This window comes from Nicotiana sylvestris, mitochondrion, assembly GCF_000393655.2.
Source record: "Nicotiana sylvestris cultivar TW 137 mitochondrion, complete genome".
Taxonomy (NCBI): domain Eukaryota; kingdom Viridiplantae; phylum Streptophyta; class Magnoliopsida; order Solanales; family Solanaceae; genus Nicotiana; species Nicotiana sylvestris.
In genome coordinates this window covers 112,501-122,500 of record NC_029805.1, presented here as the reverse complement: position 1 = coordinate 122,500, position 10,000 = coordinate 112,501, and the positions used below count along the sequence as shown (strand labels likewise).

General features: G+C 43.4%; 1 protein-coding gene and 1 non-coding gene across 2 annotated transcripts; one reads left to right on the top strand and one right to left on the bottom strand.

Moving 5' to 3' along the window:
* Positions 1–1,378: 1,378 nt before the first annotated feature.
* Positions 1,379–1,452, bottom strand: trnI(cau). Its single transcript is given in 1 exon segment — positions 1,379–1,452. It is a non-coding gene; the product is annotated as a tRNA-Ile (tRNA).
* Positions 1,453–7,560: 6,108 nt separating this feature from the next.
* nad4L (NADH dehydrogenase subunit 4L) lies at positions 7,561–7,863 on the top strand. Its single transcript has one exon. The coding sequence runs from the start codon at positions 7,561–7,563 to the stop codon at positions 7,861–7,863; it is 303 nt and encodes a 100-aa protein (YP_009241426.1).
* The last annotated feature ends 2,137 nt before the right edge of the window (positions 7,864–10,000 follow it).

Sequence of the window (10,000 nt, the reverse complement as noted above, 5' to 3'; positions counted from 1 at the left end):
TTCTTTTCCAATCTGAGATTCTCTTTTTCATTTTCTCCAGTAGAGGAAGGTTCTCTCTTTATTCTCTTGAGGGACAAGAAAACATCCAGGTACTTGATAGGAAAACTACCATTTTATTTTGATTCCTCTTCAATGATCTGGAATTTCTGCGAGGAGCTCTGTTCGAGAGGAAGCACTGGCTCTTATCGAAATTGACCTTTTGGCCATTACAACATTACAATCAGCTTCTTACTTCTTTCCAGAAAGATTTTCTGCTTCTTAAGATTCCGTTTATGGCTATTATATAATATTAGAACATCGTTATCAAAGAGAAAGTAGGAGAGTGCTGGGCACGATCTCGAAGCATGGTAAAATGTTATCATTTTCAATGATACCAAGTCCCGGCTTAGCACTTCTTCAGCTAAAATCAACAGGCTAGGTTTGGAACCCTTGTCGCAGCCCTCGAGAAGCTGGAAAGTACCCATGTGGCACACCATCCACAAGCACTCCAAAGTCTTCATTACATAAACATCCATGTATCAAATTCCGCCATTTATCACAAAAGCCCATTCGATCCAAAAAGATGCTTTTGCCATATCCTGACTTTCTTTTGACCCCCCTCCCTCCTATGTTGTCTTTAGGTTAAAATCCCCTATCACTTAAAGCCACCTCGTGAGCCAAGGAGATCTTCTCTACAATAGTGAGTCCTTTAACAAAAGCGCCCCTTTTTCCTTAACTATTTTTATAGGGAGAATCAAACTAATTCTTCGAGCTAGAGAGAATTTTATAGAAAAAGTTACAAAGCTCTCCTTCAAATATCCCATAAATAAAGGTAGGTCGGAATTGGTGAAAATTGGAAGGACTTTAGACTTTCGGAATAAGGGCAATTAAATTGGAATTCAAACTTAGGGCTTAACAGCGCCTTCAGCAAAGAAATTGTGAACCGCCCTGACCAAGTCGTCAACAAAAATATTCCAACAGTGATAATAAAAAAGACCTGGGAATCAAAAAATTGAAAGGATAGGGGAGTCACAGCCCCCAACCAAGGGAGTGGTTACGTTCACTATGTCCCCCTTATTCCCGACATGCTATGGTGCCCCGGGGCTGTCTCGCGAAGATCTTCGATCCGAACCTTCGCATCTACTCTCTCTTAGAGGATGAACCACGCCTTCGCTATCGCAAGAATATAGCGATCGAAGAGCTATGGCTCAGCTGCTTCGCGTATTACACCGTATTGCCCGAAGGGGGCATGCTGCAAGAGCGTAGGTGAGTGATAAGCATAGGAGGCGTGCCCGAAGGGCAGCGGCAGCAGTGTGGTTCCAGATGCCGTCGCTAGATTGAGATCTGCAGGGTGGCGGGTACTTCGACTGCCTTGTATCAGGTGAAGAGAAGGGGGTGGTAGGCTTAGTAGGGCTCGAACCTACAATATCACCGTTATGAGCGGTACGTTTCAACCAATTAAACTATAAGCCCCTACGGATCTCTACATGCAATTCGCTCACTTCGGGAAGAGCGGACGGAAAGAGAAGGCCTTTGTCCTATCTGCTTCTTCCTCTTCCCAGGAATGAAGAATTTTCTAAAAAAATTCTTTTCTTTATTTTCGTTTTTTATTTTTGTTTATAGATAGATATATAATATAATATTATCTATCTATTATTATTATATATCTAAATAATATTAAGCAAGCGGCCCTTTCGCGACTCAAACAGCCGGTACGCTTTCCGGCTCAAAGGGGCGGGGGCTTTCTATTTGCTTGCAATGCCGGCTGTTCGCCTTTAGTTAGAAGTAGAAGTAGAGGGCGCCGTTTGCCCCACACTTCAGAAAAAGTAAAAAAGTATGGATGAAGTAAAAAAAAGTACATAAGGAGTGAGAAAGAAAAACTTGGTTACGGGAACCGAAGGTTAGGCCGACTACTTTAGTAGAGCAACACCTAAAAAAGTTGATTCCTACCCCTTACCCTTTCTTTCAATGTTGCCAATTCCCAGAATACTAATGTACCCTCGTGTATACAGTTGTCCAACAACTTTCTTCCTCCGACTTCTTTAGCCACTTCCGCATCTGTCGTATTCGGGAAAGCTTGCTTCGTGGCGGAGCATTTAGCAATGCCAGCAGCCTGGTGAGGGCTGGCTGTCTGAGGACAGGTTAAGGCAGGGCCTGCTGGGCTTGCTTCTCATGAGATTGGGTGAGGGAATCAGAAAGGGTCTCAAAAACCGGGCGGGCGGGCAAGCTCCCCGTCGAGCTGCCGATTTCCCTCCTATCCTAATGACAAAACCGGATTCAGAGGTTGTTTCTCTTAAGACGAAAACGTACGATTGCAGTCACGAAGGGTTTCCACCCTACGTCATCATTTTCATGCTTTTTTGTTAAGTAACATGAGCACCTGGGGAGACCGGAGAGCTGTTGGCGGGGCAGAAGCACTCTTAACTGGGGGGAATGCTTTCTATTCGGCCTTCGATTCGATGATGCCTGTCTCGTTGTGGTAGAATAGTACTCCACCATCCGATCTGAGTCCCGGTCGGTGACAGCGGCTGATTGCTTTTTCTTATCGGGGGTTTTGACTTTCCTTCCTGTTCCCTGTTCTGTAGAGCGGTTTATCCCTGACTATCTTAGGGGAAGATTTCTCTCTTCTCTACAAAGACACTCGGAACGCAGTTTGGTCACAGTCAATGGGAATAATACAACATGAAGACAGGACGCATTAATATTCACAAACAAAGACGATACTGAATGGGCTCCTCTGTTGCGCCGTACTGCTTGCTTTGAAACCTATTCGGATGGCGCGAGATAGGATACGCTTTGCTTTCTTGTTGCGTGAAAGTGCTTGAGCGACCGTCGGGAAAGATTTTTAGCGGGGAAGGCAGCCGAGTCGTCCGTCTTATCTTAGAAATTGCCTTATTAAGGTCCCATCCGTCGTAACCCTTACATTGCATTCTAGCGAGTTTGAAGTTTTATTCTTCGTTTCATGTGGTTCCTCGGTAGGTAGGGCTTCCATTAGTATAGTACCGTGTGCTTGTGCAGGTGAAGTGAAGCTTTTGTTGATTGATTCCAGACAGGTCTCTCGAGCCTTCTTTCTCGCTCTCATCTATTTTACATAGATGATTGGTCTCGAGCGTGAAACTCCCCAGGGATTAAAAAAGAAATTCGACTTTTCCCTAACGCCAATAAGAAAGGATGGTGTTTTTAGGTAACAAACCACGCCAAACAGGCTAATCCCGTAGCAAGAAAAAAAGCAGAAAGGAACCGGGGTGGCCAGGTGTGAAGAGAAAGATAGCGTACAACGGAGTAGCCAACTCATAGAAAGAGCAGGGGCGCTAGCTTTGAAACAAGGTAACAGGAGAAACTAAATAATCATCGAGCGAAGATTTTTTGTTCTTCCTTAGTCCAATCGAGATATATTTTATTGTACAATTGATGCGGAACGAAGGCGCTTTCCGGGGAGGTGAGGGTCGTAGACATGATATTTAGATCACCTTGAGTTGAGAAGGAAAATAAGCTATTCAAGTTGGTGAGAGAACGGGATGGGATTGGGAATGAATCGATGGACTCCGGGAAGCTTCGTTCCTACATTCTGCTCTCACTTAAAGGCATTCCTTTTTTTTCATTTTACGGGAAAACAACAAGGAAAGGGGCTAAGATCCTCGTTGACAACATGAATTCGTACGCAAGATACCGAATTGGATCCCTTTCATAGATGGGAATTGATGAATTAAGGAAGCAGTAGCACTCCCTCCCGATGTTTTGCCAGAAGCTCGTTTTCCGACAGAAAGAGAAAACTTCAGCCCCGGACCGAAAGGTGGGCGTCTCGATCTAAACCAGCCTTGTCTACCAAGAATCGATACATCGAGAAGGTAGCATGTCGAACTAGAATGCCCTTAATTGAGGAAGTGAAAACTCCTTTGAAAAGCTTCTATCTGACAGGAGGAAGTACTCAACTAGTGAATGAAAGGAAAGATGACGCCCAGGCGAAGTCAACTTATTCAAGAGTCCTCTTTAATTCAGGTAACTAATTAAGCGCATCTATCTACCAGCAAAGACAGGTTAGAATGGTAATCTATGCTAGGAGTGCCCCTTACCTTAAACCTTAAGTAGCTCACTGAAGGAAGTGTGAAAGTAAGCAAGCAAAGTCTCAACCCGAAATCAATAGCCCGCAAGAAATAGAAAGGAGAAAGCCCATCTCTTTCCAGTAGTATGTAGCTTTACTTCCTTGAACTTCTATGGAGGGCTTAGTTTGCGCAGTTGAGTGGCGCTTGTTGAATACCTCTCGTAGGCCTGTTCCAGGGAATGCTCTTGTCTATTTCTAACTAGTGGTGGAAAGAGAATGAGAAAGAGAGTCATGAAAGAGAATCGATTTCAAGTAGCAGTAGAAGTAGATTACGTAGTAGTGGTAGCTTGTGACCTCTCCTCTGAACCCTATTCTTTTCCACTAACATCTCGCCCGGTAGTAGTAGCTTCCTCCTCTCGCCGTCCCGCCCTTATAACAACTCTGGAACCCAAATCAGTCTTGCAGGAGTGGTAACCCCTGTAGTAAGACTCTTCGGCCTCGTAGTCAATCTACTGATGAGCCTTATCGCCAAAGAAGGGGGAGCCTACTGAAGTTTCAAAAAAAGGAATTGAGAATCATCATAGGCTGTGTTTTAAGTGAAGGAGAGAGACAGGACTTGCTAGGAATTGAATCAATAGGCTCAGGGGCATGCCCCGTATCCGCTGCAAGAGAATCCGCTCTTTGACACATATATTAGACCGTAGCACAAGAGACGATTCGCTCTAGTCCCGTAACCAAGCGAAAGAAGATTCATGGACAGAAGCTGCGGGTAAAACCTCGGTTTGCCCTCAACTATATACGTTGATAGGGGATAACTTCTTTGCTAGCTACCAGCTAAAGGTGATACTATCTACAACTCCTGAAAGAAGGCCAAATAGTGTCTCATCCGACATTCCCTCTCTAAGGAATGCTTATTCAAACCATTTGTGGGAATTTGAGAATTTTCTTCTTTATCTCTTTCTCCTTGCTGGAAGGCTGTTTATGAGCGGAAGGGAAGTAGAGGTAGAGGGTCCGAAGGAGAGAGGAGATCTCTGCTCTTATCGTTAATTAGGTATGCCTCCAGATCTGAATGTATACCCTAGGCCAAGGGGTGCGATCCCCCGAGCAGCTCTTCATACTATGGGGTTATATAATCTCCTTGACCTTTCGATTGAGGGTATTCAGCAGTGGGCCTACCTTAAGGTAGGAGGTGATTGAAAAAGGGGAAGCCGGTCCCCTTACATAGCCATAATAGTAAGTTTTTTCGAAGTAGCTGAACAATTGAATCGGCTGGTATAGAATCAGCTGCACATTAATCTTCCTCTATTCTATCAATTTCATTCTTTTTTATGTCCACATGTTTGCTTTAAAAAGGAAGTAAGGCCACCTCTGAAGTTTGAGAACCAGCTGGAACTTGGATTGCTGACTAATCTAATATCCTATCAAAGAAGATGAACTTGCGGGTAATATACTGTATGTAAGACTGACAGGCTTCGAATGAGGCTTTGAAGAAAGAGATAGAGGTTCTCAAGAGCGGATCTTCAAGAGCAAAGACCGGAGAACAGTAAGAGCTGATTTGTCTCAATTAGGCTTTTGACGGAGCGGAGAAAGATCTTATTTTAATTTAGGGGATTCCTCTATAAAGAATAAGGGAGAAGATCTACAACCTAGCAAACTAGCCTCCTTCTTACTAGCATTTTTCCAGGTCCTCTCGAACCAGCATCTTCCAACCTGGTGCTCTCACTTCTCGGACTAGTACAGGTCCAAACCAAAGCCAAAGCTCCAAAAGTCTAAGGATAAGTTCCTTCTCTATGGAAGAAAGAGAGTGCCACAGCTATTATTTCAAAAGCTCGGAAATTCCTTCTGGGAACAGCCAGAAGATAGAAAGACCAGTGCCTGGCCTGCTACTGCTTCGGATGGATAATACGACGTTACTACTCTCCTTCCTGCTTGCCATTTCCTTTTTAAAGCTGCTCATTCTTCAACCCCAGGATGTGATGACCTATTCTATCTTAACTTTAGCTACTCAGAAACCTAAACGATGGATGTTTTTCCCCCGTCTTCCCAAACCAATTTACCTATTTGAGATGTCTCCATGTGTGGCGTGATAAGATAAGGACCACTAGGGGCCCGGTTTGTCCTTCTTCCCGCAAGAACCCTAACCCTTCATTCTATTCCATACAGCCTTGGTAGGACATCTATTTCTCAATTCTATAAACCGGTAAGCTCCATTTTTTTTATGGGACCTGAAGGCTAGGCTAAACCTCCCTCAAAGGGACGAAGTGACTCGACTGAAAGGAGAGGGATGAAGTGAGCGGAACTCTTTTTCAAAGAACTGGCGATATTCCCTTAACTGCAGATTCAATAGCACCGATTATGAACCCGGAAAGAGAAGAGCACCGTCTACTCATACTGTCACACCGGCAAGGACTTTCACTTTCTAAATAGAAAGGAAGAGGTCAGGCCCACCTTTCACAAGAGTAGAAGCTGGTACTCAACACTTGTATTCTATTCCCCATTATTTATCTTTCTCGCTATTAGAAATATCATAAGAGAAGAAAGAAGTTCATGTAGGTCGGATCCTAGCGTAGATAAATGCTATCCGACTTGAATGATCGAATCGATTCTTTCACTTTGTCGAACTCGAAATGGAGGCTCTCTTTACCAAGAGGAGAAGATAAGGTCTTTTGGCAATAGAAGGCATATTACTAATTGATTCTTTGGCCATTTTGTGTTAGAATTCGAAACCGGCGAGGCGCTGCTGGATGCTTCTGATCAATAGAACACGAAGAAGAGGATAAAAAAAGCTTATGATGAGCTTGAGAAAAAAAAGCTTATGATGAGCCCCATCACAGAGATGCACAGAGGAAGAGAACGAACGTCAGCTTTGTTTTTCTCTCTTTTGAAACGAATTTTTCTCAGTCTCACTGTCCTTTTACTTACTCCTATCCTTTTAAACTGTAATTGGGACTTTTCTTTTGAAGCCGCTTTCTTTACTTCATTTCTTAGCGACTTCCTGGATTTTTGGCTTTCTTTAATGGATAGAATTCCTCTTTCCGTCGGAGGCGATGGAAGTGGTCCTAGCTTATCGAAAAAACCTTCCTTTGATCTCAACATATCCGCGGCTGAAGAAGAGCCAGGGGATCGGTCCGAGATCGAAAGAGCCTTGGATCAACTTGAATTGGCAAAGATTAAAGAACAAAAAGATCTCTTGGCCGAACAGATTAGCCCCCTGATTGAATCAGAGAAGGCACGCCTTGTTCGAAGGAAGTGGCACCGCAACTTGGATGAACTTCCATCACCAAGTGAAATGGTGGAAATCATTATTGACCGCTTCGGCAGCAAAGCTGCCTATAATGCCAACAAACCCAATGTCCCCAGGGCTAATTTACGGCACTTGAGGGCTTGGTTAACCCGAGCGCAACACTCGGCGGAGCAGGATGGGAAGGGAAACATGAGTATAAAAAATCATATTTCTTCAATAATTGAAGGATATTTCAAGTAGAAGAGCTGACGTATTGTTTCACATTTGAATTTCTCTTACATTCTACGTTCCCGAAATGGATCCTATCAAATATTTCACATTTTCTATGATTATCTCTATTTCAGGTATTCGGGGAATCCTCCTTAATAGACGAAATATTCCTATTATGTCAATGCCAATTGAATCAATGTTATTAGCTGTGAATTCGAACTTTTTGGTATTTTCTGTTTCTTCGGATGATATGATGGGTCAATCATTTGCTTCATTGGTTCCAACGGTGGCAGCTGCGGAATCTGCTATTGGGTTAGCTATTTTCGTTATTACTTTCCGAGTCCGAGGGACTATTGCTGTAGAATCTATTAATAGCATTCAAGGTTAAAGATGACTCCTAGAGAGTTACCAAAATACGAAGTTCTCTTCTCCTTTCTTTCTCTTCTTTCTTTTTGATACTTGGTTGGCAGGGTCAGGGCCTTTCTCGCTGGGCGAGCGCATCCGATTCTAAAGTCCTTTCTTATTCTTAAACCACTTCCCGTTCAGTTGCTGAAAGATAGAGATCAGGCTTTCTAAATGAGATTGAGTTCCACGAATATGCAGGCTAGAAAGATGCTATTTGCTGCTATTCTATCTATTTGTGCATCAAGTTCGAAGAAGATCTCAATTTATAATGAAGAAATGATAGTAGCTCTATGTTTTATAGGCTTTATCATATTCAGTCGGAAGAGTTTAGGTAAGACTTTCAAAGTGACTCTCGACGGGAGAATCCAGGCTATTCAGGAAGAATCGCAGCAATTCCCCAATCCTAACGAAGTAGTTCCTCCGGAATCCAATGAACAACAACGATTACTTAGGATCAGCTTGCGAATTTGTGGCACCGTAGTAGAATCATTACCAATGGCACGCTGTGCGCCTAAGTGCGAAAAGACAGTGCAAGCTTTGTTATGCCGAAACCTAAATGTTAAGTCAGCAACACTTCCAAATGCCACTTCTTCCCGTCGCATCCGTCTTCAGGACGATATAGCCATAAAGATGCACGTCTTAGTGGGGAAAAGATTTTGCCCCCGGTGTAGCTCGAAAGCAGAAAGAGTAGAATTCATTCGAGAGAGCTTGGTGGTCTTAAGAATGGTTCGGGTGGGGGATTCTCTTAAGAATAAAGAATTAGAATAGAATCTAATTCATGTTCATGTTAACAGAAGAGCGGATCCAATACCAAGACGCTTGAGAGAAAAGGCTAGCCTTGTATATACGCTATTTCTCTTTATGTCAGAGGTGCCCAAAGCTAGAAGCAAGATTTCGAGTAGAATATTCAAAGCTTTTGAGTAAGTAAGATGGATGGATTTGGAAGCAAGTGAAAGAACTAGTTGCATAGATATAGATATAGAGAAAGTCCTTTCTCTTCAGAGGGTGATATTAGGGTTTTGAGATCGGTTCTGACGTCGAACAGGTTTTCGACCCGAAAAGCTCCACAGAGCTGTCGTATGCGGGTACTACGAGGCCCACGACTTTCTTGATCGCCTCATTCTTCAACCATGGGTTAAGATGTGGCTAAAGTCTCTCCGATGGTAGCGTATATTACGCTCGAGGTCTCTCGAGCCTCCTCTTGTACCAATGTCTCCGTTTTAGGGTTTAAGGAATAAGGTAATGAAATTCCGGTATGGACTTTTGTTGTTGTTACGACAGGCGGAGAGCAGTGCCCTATTGGTCTAATTCCTGCTTCCCCTTGGTATCGGTAAAGGGGCTGGTAAGCGCTTCCCGAATAGATTCCTTTCTCTTCCCCGGACACCGAACAAAGGGAACCCTGGCTTCACTTGTCGTAGTAAGACCACCCCTCTATAAGCTTTCCCTATCGCTCTGATGAACCTCTTTCCGCCTGTTCTCTAGAGTTCAAGAACAGATTCTTGCCTATCCCTTATTTGTCCATTAAGTCCGTTTTCCGCTAAAGGCAGCATGAAAAGCACCTAAATTGTAATACGTAAGAGGAAGGACGACTAAGCAACTATGCTACTATTGGCACCCCAAACTAAAAACTACAACTGGAAATCCAACTTTAGGTGGTCATTATGATCAGAAACTCACTCTCTGGAGAATTTTATTGACCTCGCATATAACATGGGGAATCTGGTTAGCACCCATATTTAAGAATAAAAGAACAAAGACTTGACTGGACGGTATTCACGAGCAGATGACAAGCATGAGTGAAGAAGGGTCTTATGTTACCATTTTTGGTGGTAAAGAAGATGTTCTTGTTCTTCCATTCCCCAAACCCACTTCAGCTTTCAAGATTGGGTTGGTGTTCCGATAGGCGAGAGGTGTAAGCACCGCGAGGTGTGAAGCCAGATCGTACTAAAGACAATGAAAAAATTTAGAAAATGAGAGATTTAAAAAAAATAAGTAAAAGCAGAATGAAAGACAGTCCTATATTGACAAGGACGAGCTTTTTCACGAAGAAAGCTTCGCGCCCAACTGCTTGTATATCGATCGGAAAGAAGCAGCTGCAAATGCTATCAGTGGTTCTTCCT